The sequence below is a fragment of the Abramis brama genome (genome assembly GCF_963993115.1).
Source record: "Abramis brama genome assembly, chromosome: 9".
NCBI classification, from domain to species: domain Eukaryota; kingdom Metazoa; phylum Chordata; class Actinopteri; order Cypriniformes; family Leuciscidae; genus Abramis; species Abramis brama.
The window spans coordinates 35306077-35321465 of record NC_139971.1 but is presented as its reverse complement, the minus strand read 5'-3'; the positions used below and the strand labels follow the sequence as shown (position 1 = coordinate 35321465).

At 37.2% G+C, this 15389-nt stretch overlaps 1 protein-coding gene across 7 annotated transcripts in view; it reads right to left on the bottom strand.

The window, feature by feature from the left end:
* zc3h18 (zinc finger CCCH-type containing 18) overlaps window positions 1-12272 on the bottom strand; it is a 39556-nt gene extending 27284 nt beyond the window's left edge. For 4 of the 7 annotated variants that reach the window (XM_084124797.1, XM_084124799.1, XM_084124801.1 and 1 more), the window contains exons 1-9: window positions 12093-12272; window positions 9927-10819; window positions 8869-8953; window positions 5598-5755; window positions 5404-5499; window positions 5161-5318; window positions 4057-4086; window positions 2487-2598; window positions 1941-2227 (exon numbers count right to left, since the gene is read on the bottom strand). In XM_084124797.1, coding sequence (XP_083980923.1) covers window positions 1941-2227; window positions 2487-2598; window positions 4057-4086; window positions 5161-5318; window positions 5404-5499; window positions 5598-5755; window positions 8869-8953; window positions 9927-10808 — 1808 coding nt within the window. In that variant the 5' untranslated portion in view covers window positions 10809-10819; window positions 12093-12272. Of the gene's footprint in view, window positions 1-1940; window positions 2228-2486; window positions 2599-4056; window positions 4087-5160; window positions 5319-5403; window positions 5500-5597; window positions 5756-8868; window positions 8954-9926; window positions 10820-11744 lie in introns of all 7 variants that reach the window. The other 3 variants (XM_084124798.1, XM_084124800.1, XM_084124802.1) reach the window with 1 other exon arrangement.
* Between the last annotated feature and the right edge of the window lie 3117 nt (window positions 12273-15389).

Genomic DNA, 15389 nt, shown 5'->3' with positions numbered 1-15389 from the left:
TTCCACAAAGAATTAATATAAATGTTAAATTGAGGCCAAAGCTGCGTTTTAAATTAATTTTACTGTTTAAACATAACACACATGGCTAAAACAGCTACAGCAAAAAAAATTTGTCTTTATTTTATCCTTCAAGTTTTAGTTAGTTTGATTTTTTTTAAAGATAATATACAACTATAAATTTCTACTACTCAGTTCCTCAACTCCACAATTTGTACTGAACTGGCAAACATTCTGTCAATAGAAATAAGAATTATTCTGATTTTTTTATTTTAACAATACTTTTCCCATCAACCGGTTAAAATGTAGAACACTGCTGTATGCTGCGTCAAAGAGGCATGCGTGCACTCTGATGTTTAACGAGCACAACACGCATCAGAAGTGCATGGCGGAACGAGTGAAGTAGACGTGCTGAGTGAAAATGCACATTCATGCTCTGACAGCAGATGACACTGATGAAACAGCAGAAATGCAGCCGTTACTCCAGTAACGCCATAAAGCAGCTGCGCTACTTTCTGTTTCTGAACAAATTAACGTTTTAAATTTTTTTTAAACATGTATTTGCAGTCATGGTGTTTATCGCAGCACCAAATACTTAAATATAGACTTAATTAGGCTATTTATTTTCAAACTTAAACATTTTTACATTTTAATCTGGACTATTACATGCCTTAGTCTTGATTGAAAATGTTCTGATTCTTTATTATTGTTTGGTAACACTTTACAATAAGGCTCTATTAATTCATTCATCAACAAACTGAAAATGTTAATAGCATTTTAACATATTCACCTGCATAGAATGAATCATCAAAAAGGTGTGTGTTTTAGTACATTAAGGCACTTTAAGCGTGGGTAGTTGGACCAATAAGAATTAAGCATCTCCTTACTATGCGTAGTGGTTTATAAAGACGGTTGACTTTTTACAAGATTATTTCCTTTATCGGCAAGAGCTACTGTTGTCAGAAAGAGAGTTTCTGGTGGTCAATAAAAAACAAAATGGAATATTAACATTGTTGCTGTTTAATTGGCAAATTAATCATAGATGGTTTTAATTACAGGTTAGAAATGTAATCCCGGAATTGTTATTCTGTGTTTAAAATTAAGTGGTGCAACAACTTGATTCAGACACATGAATGAAAACTATGAATAGCACCAAATTAATAAAAAAACAATATATTGACCACGTTCTGTTTTCGATCATACGGCGTGCACAATTGTGATATGTAAGATAAATGCAAGTGCACCAGGGTTCGGTAGAATCAAGTTGAGTGTGAAACCAGACAAACGCTGCGGGGGGGGCACCGGGAACAAATCGCGCTCAGACTCGGACCGCAGCAAATGTTCCCCGTGTGAAAGCCCCCTAAGTATCAACTTGGTACCGAAGTACCAGTCCTTTTGACAACCCTATCAACATGGAGTCTGTGGTGCACATAGTAGCTTATTTGAAAAGAAACGTCTCGCTAAGCCAGAAAAGAGACAATATGACCAATATGCAAAACGAGTATAACCACAGTTTGTCACACAATTAAATCTGAATTTGATCCTACCACAACAACAGACCAGCATACAAAAAGGGGACGCTCGCTGAATTTAAAATGCAGCAGTCTCTGTGAATGATTGTATAGAAAACACCAAAGAAATTAGTGGAAGTGCATGTAGAATTTGTGGTCAGAATTTCCATCCATCCAAAAAAGAAGTACCAAATGAGCTTAAACGTTCCACACTTTTACAAAATGCAGGTATTATACTAATTCAGGTGGCACTCATTGCACCAGACTTCAAAATACAACTAAAAACCTATATCCCAAAAAGATGCATAGCAACCAGGCAATCAAACTGGAACAGGCAGATTTCGTCAGTTTTGTGATTTTAGAGCGCAATAAGCATCAGACGTTTTTTTCTCTCTTCGTTATATCTAAGACTGTAGGAAGCTTGAAACTGACCTGGGTGGCATGTTTGTGGGGGAACGTGGTTTGAGTGGCTTCTCCTTCTCATCCTTTTTCTCCCGTGGCTCTCTGGGAGGCCGCTCTCTTGGCCTTCCCTCCTTTTCGTCACGTTTCAGACGATCTCTTTCCCATTCCTCCTTCCTTCGGCGGCTCTCTTTCTCTCGTTCCCGCTCTCTCTCCCTTTCCCGTTCTCTCTGCCTGCGCTCCCTCTCACGGTGGTCTCTCTCGTTCTCCCGTTCCCTCTCCCTGTGGCGCTCGCGTGGATCGCGCTCCCGCTCTCGGTCCTGATGCACAAGAGAAAGAAAAAAAATCAGTTGTTCAGTAGTACAAATTCAGGTACACAGCTCTCAGGGATACTTAATTCAGCAATATTCTATATTTTTGTATTATACACAATTTTGGCATAATTTAACAAACACATCATATACATGCAAACTGTGAATATTTAAAAGATAAGTAACTTCGCATTTTAGTTTTATGCTAAAAGCCCTTTGGAAGAAATAACAAAAAACAAGTAAAACAGATGAACACTACATCACTCACAGGGTAGTACGGCAGTGGGGTCTCTGTGTACTGCACTCGGAAATTCTCATACTGGCCTCCTCGCCAAAAAGCTTCCATCTCATAATCGTAGTATGGGTCACCATATGGATCACTACCATAGAAAAGGTTGTTAAAAATACAGCAGGGAAGAGTGATAAACTGGGGTTTAAATGAATAGTGAGGGTAGGGGTGGGCAATATGACCAAAATCTTATGTCATGATATGAGTAATTTTATTTCACGATAACGAGATAAATATATATATATTTACATCTATCTCACATGGTAAGGAACGGCTTCATGTGCGCGCATCTCTCAGAAAGCATACTAAAATGAGTTGTCTTTAGCTGTTCATTGCTTTTCAACAGTTTAAAATCATCTTTATTTAAACTGCAATGCTTAAAAACGTATGCAAACGATAAGCTTTCGTGACAGCGTACCACAGCAATGTCACTTGAGTTTAAAGTGATACTTCACCTCTGGAAAGATGAATGTGTATTTAAAATGGGTCATTTATGTAGAAGAAATGTGAAATTATTTTTGAATTTGGAGCCTTCTAGACTGCGAAAAGCCAGAAAATGTATTTTTTAACTCCCAGAATGCGCTTGCTTCGCTGCTCTACGAGGCCACACCCAAGCCACGCCTACCGGTAAGAGAGCGCAGTTAAACAACAAGACTAGGCTACTAGTGAGTCTCCGTGACAAGTCTGCCCGGGATTTCGAGATCGCCCCAAATGTCCGGGATTCGGCTTTTGCGTTCTACAGTCGCCATTCATTATGTTTACTGTGGTGAGCAGGACGAGGCTGAGAGCCGCGGGAGAACGGCGCGAGGCCATGGCGTGATTACTGATGAGCGGGAATTTTCTTAGCAATGTTAAAAGGCATATCAACCGATCACTTGTTTAGCGTTCATGGAAACTTTACATTCAGATTCACCAATCGGAATAAATTCAGTTAGACTGAAACAAAAGGTGTGCATGTAAACAATGAATGGCGACCGCAGAAAGCAAAAGCTGAATCCCGGACATTTTCTGAATCTCGACGGCCGGACATGTCCGGGAAAAAGAGGATGGTAACCCCTACTACTCAGCTTTCTCCACAGAACAAGAGCCTGCTAGCTTAGCTTCCAAAAAAAGATGGCTGACACTATATGTACATTCTGTGAGTGAGATCCCACCCCCTATGGGTGGGTTGAAAACATGCGGGACAGCCCCTACTACTGGCTGCAGTCTTTAGCCTCTGGCCAAAAAATCCTCCGATGACGCAAAATGATAATTTTTGCGTCATCAGAGAATTTTTTCCAGACAAAAAAAAAAAAACATAAATCTCTCATCTCAGGGGGATATGAGGGAGGAAAGCACGGTAATTCGAAAACACTTCGGGTTTTCTACTGATACAAAGCTTAATGCTAAATACTGAAGTATCCCTTTAACTGCGATAGAGACGATGGTCCAAATTTTCTACCGGTTAATCATGTTTACCGGTATATTGCCCATTCATAAGTGAGGGGGTACAAGTTATAGTTAATATACAAATTGTATTGAAGGGAAGCATTTCATTTATAGTACTCACCCATAACCTGGATCTCTGAACTCAATATCACTGCAATGCAGAGAGAGAAAAAGGGTAAAAAATGTTGCTTTTTTTAATCAACAATAATTAAGTTAAAATTTACATGAATATTTAAGGATCATTGTATATTTTAGGTGCAGTGACAGGCCATCATTAAAGCTTTTTTCCATTTTGCCATTTGAGCAAATGAATGAGCAAAACAATAGTTTTAGATGGATGACAATTACCCATTACCTTTTAACAAACTACCCACATTTGAAATTAAAGGCTTAGTTTATTACCCCAAAATGAAAAAAATGTCACCACTCACTCACCCTCATCATGTCATTCCAAACCCGTAAGACTTTCGTTCAACTTCGAATCGCAAATGCAGATATTTTAAATGAAATCTGAGATATTTTTGTCCCCTCATTGACAGTCCACGCAGTTACCACTTTGTCGCTTAAAGAGATCGTCAAAATAGTCCATATGAACAAAGTGGTTTAGTAAATTTTCTGAAGAGATTTGATCACTTTATATGATGAACAGATTTAATTTACGCTTTTATTTACATTTAAACATTGATCAGCGAACATAAACAGAAGTGCAACTTGCTGTATGTGTAAGAAACAAACCTCATTGGTTCTTGCTGAAGCTTAAATGTGCTGCGTAACACGTGAATGAACCTCAATGGTTCTTGCGCATCAAGTGAACATGCCTGAGCTTCCGTTTACCATATCTAATGTGTGTTGATAAATGTTTTATGTGAATAAATGCCTAAATTAAATCTGTTCGTCATAAAAAGCGATTGTGTCTCTTTAGAAAATTTGAACCAAACCGCTCAATTCCTATGGATTAGATTTACAATCTCTATGAACTTCTTTGAAGCGTCAAAGTTGTAGTTGTGTGGACTGTCAATGGTGAGTACAGAAATTTCTCAGATTTCATTAAAAATATCTTCAATGTGTGTGTTTCGAAGATGAATGAAAGTCTTAAGGGTTTGGAACAACATGAGGGTGAGTAAATGATGACAGAATTTTCATGCCTTTAAAAGAGCAGCAGAAACTTATCAGTGACCAAAGATAAGTGGAAGAGATCACACTCTAAAAAGTTATGGTTTCTTACCCAGCATCTCTGATCTCTCTGGTTATACGATAGCCACGTTCCCTGAAGAAGTCATTTTCTTTGTCAAAGTCTCGATCATCTTCACCTATGGTTACGGTAAAACGTTTTTCCTCGAAATCTGGTTCCTGCTCTTTACGGATGGTGGCTTTCTTCAACACCTAAAGGGAAAGCATTTTTGAGTTTTTTGAGTTGGAATCTTACAATGTCTTTCATCCTTAATATAATATATTTTGAAAACCGTACCTCTTTGGCATGTCTAAGGCCTCTTTCCCAGGCGCTCTCCACCGGAGGATCTAGAGGCGGCGGAGGGGGAGGCAACTCTTCTGCGGCAGGGGTTCCCTGAAAGAAATGAAGATTCAAATGTTGAGTTGAAAATTAAACAATTTTAACTCAAGAAGAAACAAATTAGTAGAAAATGAATTAAAAAGGATGCATACCCAGGGGTTAGCAGGCATGAGGGGGTGAGGTCCTCCTCCTCCTCCAGGAGGAGCTCCGTTAGGAGAGAAGGGGTCTGGCTTGGAGATGAGGGAGTAATTGCCTTTATCATTGACTCCTGGATGGATGAACCTACAGATCATGCCCCATGTGCAATTACCTGTCAGAGACCAGAGAGAAGCCATTATGATATTTAAATATGTTGAGCAGACCATGAAGGTAAAAAAAAGCATCAAGTGGAATGATATTAAAAAAAATAATAATACCATTATATGATAATATTATGCCCCTAAAACTCAAGATATCAGGGGAAAAATGCCCCAGTATGAGTTGTCGTCTCATATTTATATCATATTATACAGTTAAGCAATCTCACGTGCGTAAAGAGTGCAATATCAAATTTAAATTTATCCTGAATAGCATGTGTGCAAATGTGATATTGATTTTATACAAAAGTTAAATTAATAAGTTAATAGTGTAATATTTTAGATACAAATATTTTGCTCAGTTATGCCAACAAAAATATTACCTTCAAAACCAGAGCAGAACTGTTGTGCATCTCCTAGCAATACACAGCAGCGTTTCGTGACTGAATGAATCCGCGTTTTGAGTTTATCGGTGAACCAATGATTAAATGGCCCATTCATAAAGAGTGCCATTTACTTCATTCCTGAATGAACCAGCTATTTGAACGAATTGAATAAATGAATGAATAAATGACTCGATGACTTATTCATTTAGACATTTACCACCATCTACTGATAGTTTTAGTTTCTTATTTAGAGAATAATTTCATTAAAAAAATAATTTCATATTATGGGGATTTTCCCCACCCAAAATTACAATTGTGTTTATTTACATTTAAATTAAATTTCAAACCTGTATGACTTTCTTTGGCGGAACATAAAAATGAATAGAGAAAGAAAATACATTCCTTTCTTTGTTAACAACAACATGAAGTGCATTAAATATTACAGATAATGTATAATTATGAATGAAAGTATAATGATGAGTATAATGAAAATATTAAATAAAAAAATTGTTTGATAAAATAGTTTCCAAATAATTTTAAAACAAATCAAAATAAAACACCTGCTAAAAACAATACAAAAATATTTTGGTTTACCTGCATGTCATGTAACTATTAACCTACATCAGTGAACCATGAACTTTATTCTATTATTTATTATTATTATTGACTTCATTTTATTATTGACCTAACTTATTAACTTAAAATCTCAGGGGCTACTTTTTATATATTAGTTCATTGTTAATATATTAGGTCAAAGGTTTAGCTGATAAAAAAGCTCATGTACATTTGAAATAACATGAATTTGTATATTTTGTTTAAAAGACAAAAGGCTTCCAAAGACAGTAATACATGGTTAAATGATTCACTGAGTGATCAAATGATAATTAATGTGTTTGTCAGGAGTTGATTACATATGTAATGTTGCAATGTTGAGAAAACCCTTAAAAGTGAAATGATTTCTGTAAATCCAGTGATCAAATGCTGTGGGTCTGAATGTATTTAAGCAGTAGGCTTTTTAGAAAGTATAATTTAAAAGATAAAAATGTAGTTGTAGTAGATTACAAATGTAGTAGATTTTTGCTGATTCTGATTTTCTTTGTAATAACTATAATTGACAGCATATACAAACAAAAATTTGTTTACTAACAAAAGTAAAATGTCAATAATAAAATAAGAACAAATAAACAAATTGCAAACAAAAGCACAAATAAATGCAATTTAATAAAGAGATATGGAGTAAAAACGGCTTTAAGTTTAAGTTAAAGTTAGACAGTAGATTAGTATTCCGGTAAGAAATACAACAGAACTTAAAGTAATCAAATGTAGAATAACACTGACTGGATACTAGTTCATTCATTGTAAAAATTAAATACAGATTAATGCTTAATTACAAAAGTTATTCAGTCAAGAGCAGTGAGTGATTTGCTCTTTGTTTTTTGTTCTTTGATTAACCTGACAGACAGCACTAGGAATATTAGGCTACTGTCACTTTAAGAGTTTATGCACAGATCCAATATACCGTTACGCACTACATGCGTTTTCTCTCAACTTTTTACGTGAGTGAGACAAGTGAGTGAGAGAAGGCGGGTGTGCGTCACTTCGCCTAGGCTTTACAGAGAATGGGCTGAAAAAGAGAAAATATCCAGTAAACGGCAGTTCTGTGAGCGAAAATGCCTTGTTGATGCCAGAGGAGAGGTCAGAGGAGAATGACCAGACTGGTTCAAGCTGATAGAGAAGCAGCAGTAACTCAAATAATCACTCGTAACAACCGAAGTCCGCAGAAGAGCATCTCTGAACGCACAACACGTCGAACCTTGAAGCAGACGGGCTACAGCAGCAAAAGACACACCGGGTGCCAATCCTGTCTGAGGCTTCAATTCACACAGGCTCAGCAAAATCGGACAATAGAAGATTGGAAAAAACACTGCCTGATCTGATGTGGCTCAATTTGTGCGACATTCAGATGGTAGGGTCAGAATTTGGTGAAAACAACAAGGATGGATCCATCCAGCCTTAGCCTCTCCAATAGAGCAACTTTGGGATGTGGTGTGATGCTATCATGTCAATATGGACCAAAATCTCAGAGAAATGTTTCAAGCACCTTGTTGAATCGATGCCACAATGAATTAAGGCAGTTCTGAAGGCAAAAGGGGGTCCAGCCCAGTACTAGCAAGGTATACCAAATAAAGTGACCAGTGAGTATGAGTGAGTGAGTGTGTGTGTGTCTACTTAACTATATTTTGGTGACAAATTTGTCCCCAGAAGTGACCAAAACCTGAAAAAAATCTCCAAAAACCTCCCTTTAGTGTCATCCTCATTTGTAAATCTGTTATAAAAATAAAGTAATTAAAAATGCAGAAAGTTTTGTGTGATGGGTAGGTTTAGGGGTAGGGTTAGTGTAAGGGGATAGAATATACAGTTTGTACAGTATAAAAACCATTACGTCTATGGAATGTCCCCATTTAGATAGCCAAGTAATGGTGTGTGTATAGTTAAATACTTTTTAAATAATTAAATTAATTTATCACATTAACATCAAAACCATCTGCTGGTTTGCAGGATTTGCTCTGAGAGGATACATTTGCTCACGGGAGAGATACCGTATTCAATTGCTCCCCCTACTGTTGTAATTTGGGCATACACATAACAACAAACTAAATGCAAATGACATGCATACATTTAGAAATGCTGTATTAGAAGATGTATAACCATTCAGAGAATTCAGATGAATGAAGAACTACCTTTCATGAAAAACCTGCAGATGGGCCGGGGTCGGATCTTTCTGTCCATGGGGTCCTTAACCTCCCCTTCTTCAAGGTCATCATCCTGAAATGAACAGGAAAAAACACCTATTACAGCAATTAATAATAACTGGTTATTGTTTTAATCCAAATACTGTTATTGTTTTAATCCAAATCAAGGGCAAGTAATTTACTCTACCATTCAAAAGTTTGGGGTCAGTAAGATTTTTTAAATAAGAAATTAATAGCCAACTCAGCAAGGATGCATAAAATTGATCAAACATTACAGTAAAGACTTGTTCACAGTGTTACAAAAGACTTCTATTTCAAATAGCCTACTGGTAAATCCTATTCTACAATATTTTCATTTTCAAGAATCCTAAAAAAGGTATCACAGTTTCCACAAAAATATTAAGCAGCACAACTGTTCACAACATTGATAAATAAGAAGAAATGTTTCTTGAATGCCAAATCAACATATTAGACTGATCATATTAGGATCATGTGACACTGAAGACTGGAGTATTGGTGCTGTTCCTTTGCCATTTCAGGAATAAAATACATTTTAAAATATATTTAAACAGAAAACTGTTATTTTTAATTAAACTAATATTTCTCAATATTGATGTTTTAAATGGATAATGAATGAAAAGAGTCATGGTGACATATACAATAATCTGACTGCCCCAAACTTTGAATGGTAGTGTATATATATATATATATATATATATATATATATTTTGTATTTACATATTATATAATTAGTCTATTAGGTGATCAATTGACATTGAGAGATTAAGTATTTTCTGCTTTAGCAGCAGTGTCATTTATTCTGATAAAAAAAAAAGAAAAAGAAAAAAAGATTATTTCAATGGCTCCCTCTACTGTTATGGCCTGGCCTAACAATCCACAAAAAAATGATGTGCATTATGCAAAGCTAACCTCCACAAATGTTGCATAAAACCTTAAAACTGTCACAAATGGCTCAGCAGAAGTGAACTGAGATTGAACAGCTCCTATAATCATATGATAATCACAAATGATTTCAAAATACTTACATCTATCTCTCCCTCATCAATCTCTCCATCATCTTCCTCTTTCTTTTTATCACGGAAAGAATCTCTCCTGCCTCTTTCCCGCGAGTCTTCCCTTGAGTTTCTCAGCGGTGTGTCTTTATCTGGAGGCAGAATTGGTTTTCTTTCCTTTTTCTTCCGTCTCTTCTCCTCCTCTTCATCATCCTCTTCCTCGTCTTCTCCATCCTCCCCAGCGGGACCCTTCTCTGCCTCGTCCTCCTCAGGAGCAGCAGCACTAATCTCTTCTGGAACCTCCTCGTCATAATCCAGCTCATGTTCATCCAGATCTCTGGACACAGAAGATTCGTCCTTCAAATCACTCACTAACATCGCCGCCCTCCTCCGCCTCCTCCTCTCTTCTTCCTCATCATCCTCTTCCTCGAGCTCTGCACGGCCAGGCTTGGTGGTTGGCTCATCCTCCTCATCTCGTTCCTCCTCCGCCGGGGTGAAAGGTAGCTCGTGTTCTGGGCCCGGTGAGTCAGGATCCGGTGATCTCGGCGTCTCAAGGATTTCTTCCTCATCCTCCTCTAGGCTAGCAGTCCGCCTGCTTCCTCGGACCGTCAAACCAAGGTTTTGTTGGTGGACGTCTTCTCTCTCCTCCCGGTCTATCTTGTAGTCTTCCAGGTCTGAAATATCCTCTGGATCTTCTCCACCAGTAGCTACTCTGTCTCCATCCTCAAAATCTGAGTCTCCTCCTCCACCCTGTACTTCATTTTCATCATCATCATTCAAGAGCTCACTGTCTGACACTCCCTTGTCTACTTCCGCTGGGGACTCAGGCGACTCCAGCAGCTCGTTGTCAGAGAGACCCTTCTCTTCCTCCTCGGGAGATTGTGGGGACTGGGTGGGGCTCTCAGGCGTATCCATCAGCAAGAACTCTGAAGCAGACATTCAATGAAAGCCAAACAGTTAATTCAACAAAAATAAACTTATCCGACATTCAAAACAGACGATTCACCTTCAACCCTCAGAAACCCTCTACAGCAGAATTACAACACTTGCTGCAATAATATCTAACATATTTGTGGGTATATGCATAATACAATGAACTGTACCACAGCAACATTTTAGACAAGAACCAAACAAGAGGCTTTGCTTACTGACACTACTGAAAACACTTTTAAAACAACTTTAGTAAATACATATTTGGCATGTTTTTGTTTTTTTAAATGATTATTACTTCATTATATTCAATAATGCATTTCATGAAAACATAATATTTAAATTAAATGTCTCCAAAAAAATATGTTTTAAAAATTATTTTACAACCAGTCAGCTCCTAAAACTCATCTTACTAACAAACAAACAGGCAAAAATAACGTCAGTGTTAATGCTGTCTATCAGGCGGTTGACTATATACTAAATATAAAACAATTATAAATATTCCTATTATCAACAAATCAAGAAACTTAAAAAAAAAAAATTAAAAATGAGCTATCATTTGTAAAATTACTAAAGAATAAGCTTTACTGTGGAAGATATCATATACTAAACTGGCTTTCAGAAATATCACAAGACTACATAATATATTTTTGAATGACAGTAGTGGCTGGCTAACACAAAGTTAAGTTAATATCAGTGTTATTTAGGTGAAAAATACAGTTACCATGATAATTTTATGCAAAGGTAGTCCTGAATATATGTAGCTCTTATTAAACGAATTAAGTACCTTGCTAGTTCTTTCATAATAACACCTCTATATTAGCCTGCTAACGTAAAATAGCTTAAACGCATTCAAACTTTAAAAATCAACTTTCCATACCACACAAAGGCCAATCATTGAATCATCTGGAACTTGTTTACCTTCTCAGATTTAAGGCAATGGATTCATGAGAGGGAGACCGACACATGTCTTACTAGCCGCTTTATCTTTAACGGGAGAGCTCGTTGATGGCGATGCGGCTAACAGGCCCGAATCCTGCCCGCACACTAGAAAACGACACCATTTCCGACATTTCCCGAACGACTGCGTCGCTTAAACGCCGAGACTCGTGCTTAAATAACACATACGTAACTTTCTAAATCTAAATTCGCGAGTTACGTCGTTGCACAATGTTTCTTCGATGCACACTGGCTAAAATCTCATGCAACAATAAAGCGTTCCCTCCTGCACAACACACGGACATCGCGTATTAAAACACATTCGGTCACCTTTCAAACCACAGAGTCTCAAGAGACAGGGTCTCAGTGTAGGGAGTCACCCGGTCTCTTTCCTTGGGGTGACTGTGCTCAAACAATGAACGATCTGTCTGGGGTTCTTATTTTTCTCTACCGGAGAAATTCATAAACCCTGCACGACACAGTGAGAGCGGCCATTACCCAGACGTCATCAAAGCTCGACAAGATGATTTTTTGAATAGAACACAATTCACAAACAAGTAACAGAAAGGAAGACATTATTATTAATTATTGCTAGGAAACAATGAAAAATAAACATATTAAGTACACAATACATAAATATACTGAGGCGTAATATCATACTTAATAATCACAAAATATCACAAAAAGTTCAAAATTATATCAAAATAGTCCAAAATGGGGGTCAACCTTGAACAAATTGCAACAGAAGCAAACTCAACTGATTTTGTATCCTCAATATGTCCCGAGTAAGGGAAAAAAAGCCCCGAAGAATCCCATTAGGGGAAAGTTTCGAAAAAGCCCCAAATATACCCCATTCATACACCTATTCATTCTTTTTCTTCCTGCCTCTATGTATTAATGTTCATGGGTAGCCTAAATGGGTTCCATTCAGACCTTAACATTAAGTATTTTACTGTTATTTGTCAACAAGATTCAAAAAGACATTTTCACCTGGCTATACCCAATGTTTAGATATGTTGTGGTATTTAATGTAAATTAGCACATACGTAATTAGATTATGCACCGTTTGTCCATGTTAACAAACAATTTTTTAAAAACTTGTAATACATTTTTTGTTTGTCTTGATGTAAGTAATCAACTCAGTAATTTTCATGGTGATATCTAAAAGTTAAAATCTTTACCCTATTCACGTAAGAAAAAGAATGAATATGAATGGGGTATATTTGGGGCTTTTTCGAAACTTTCCCCTAATGGGATTCTTCGGGGCTTTTTTTTCCCTTACTCAGGACATATTGAGGATACAAAATCAGTTGAGTCTGCTTCTGTTGCAATTTGTTCAACCTTTTTTCATAAAATGACTGGACTAAAAGAGGTTTAGAAAGTTTATGAGGTTTAAGGTCACCATGAAATCAAAATGGACAATTCTTTTTTTTTTATGAAATATTGCAGTATTTATTGTAAATAATTTATCCGTGCACATGTTTTTACAAACAATTCATATTTAAAGTCACCATGAAAGCAAAATAGACTATATATTATAAATGATTTATCCCTATAATAATAATAATAATGCCCTTCCCACTTGCAGCAGCATCTCTTCTCTTCTCTGATGGCGTGTTTATCTCAGTCAGATCACAGCAATAGGAAACCACAACAATTCAGTGATCCAATCAATTCCCTATAGACAAAATCAAGTCCTGCCCTATTTTTTTTCTTGTTCAAGAATCAGCTTGTTAAAGGTTGTATCAGTGATTTCAGGCCCAAAAAAGGCCCAAACATAAATTATCACATTCATCTAATCTTTCCTAACGATCCGCTAGCTGCCCGCCCCATAAGCAGGCCGTCAAAAAAACGCGTCTCTGTAGGCAGCCTAGGCTCTGAGATCTGCACACAAAAACAATTGGTTTCACCAACCACTCAAAACCAAAATAAATAGTGTTCCAACCAATCACCGACAGGGGGTGGGTGTTGTGAGGTTTTACGCTCGTGCACAGTTGCACGCAAAGTCGGAGAACACGAGCGCAAAACCTCACAACACCTAAATTTATGTCTATTTATAATGTTGGGGGCGGGATGCTTTAAAATTCTGGAGAGCATTTGATTGGACAGTAAATCTGATGAGAAGCTGAAGTGCAGAGTGATGTCATCAAAATCATTAAAGGGACAATGTGTAGTTTTTTAGGTATTTTATTATCTAAAATCAATATTTTTATTCTTAAATATGTCCTCAATGGTGTACAAATACCTCTGCCAATGATCTGACTTATCCTCGTAAACGAAGAATTTATTATCTTTATATACATGGGACGGGTATGTCCACGGAGGCTTCCATGTAGTTCCGCCATCTTGAAAAACTATAATAGCAGAGAGGGAAAAAAGTACTAGGCCAACGCGTTTCCACAACGCGTTTTCGTTCAGAGCCAGCATCACGTGACTGAAACCAGCAGAAGCGGAGGAGCAGAGCAGCTCTTGTCACTGCCCCGGCAAGTTTAAAAGGCTGCACTGTACGGTTAGTCACAGGATAAGGAGTCCTCGTCGTCGAAAAAGTCCAAAGTAGACCGTAAAAACGGAACGTGACCGGAGATTACAAAAAACAAGGGTTAATGTCGGGATAGCTTTTTCCAGGTGGAAAGAGCTAATGCAGGAGAAAGCTTTCAAAAGAGACGCTGAAGTTGCCTGCTTTCTTTTCAACAGGTAAGTCAATGTTACGGTCTTAATTACAAGCTTTTTTTCATTGCTTGGTTGTGTACTTTATTATATAGACAGACAGTAGAACTCGATGAAGTGCTATTAAAAGACATCCTGTCATAGCTTTATGGTACGTAACGGCTACCGTAGATGCAACACGCATTTGAAAAAACGAGGCGCTGGAGAGCAGTATTCGTTTGAATGCAAAATACAATTTCACCACTAGATGGGAGAAATTCCTACACATTGTCCCTTTAATCCATATTAGCAGAATATTTATCTTCTAAATGCGAATTTTGTCATTGTTTTGGAGCACACTAGCTTATAGATAACACAAAGGCTAAAATATTCATAGCAAAAATAGTATAAAAAAAGACTTTAAGTCTGACGTCACTGTTTCTGGGTCCAAACGCTCTATCAGATAACAAAGGCAAACAACAAATGGTAGTAATATACACTCATGGTGTGCTGTAAAACTACCGAACAATCATGATCCTATTTGTCGCCATACCAAAATCCCAGATGGCCAGACAGTGATTCATCTAATCTATAAAATATTGGTGTCCGGGATGCCATGAGCAGTGTACACCATGAGATCACCTTTAAGCTTACCTTATATTAAATATGAATAAATAGGCTCATAAATGGCTGTTGAGATAGAATTCTCACTTCTCTTGGACCTGGATATGGTATTCCTTACAGTACAACTTAACAAGTGGATAGGGAAGAACAGATTATTGCAACTTCCATTTTTTATGACGACTTTAAGACAACTAATTCTTAAGCTAATAATACTCAAAGAATAGGCCTATAGGCCATTTGCTTGATACTTGTACAATTAATGCTTACTTTGTGGAAAATCCAGAATGAATTGACATGTACCCTGCCAATGTGTCTCAGTGTCAACACAATGGGTGAATCCAGGGTGATTTGGACACT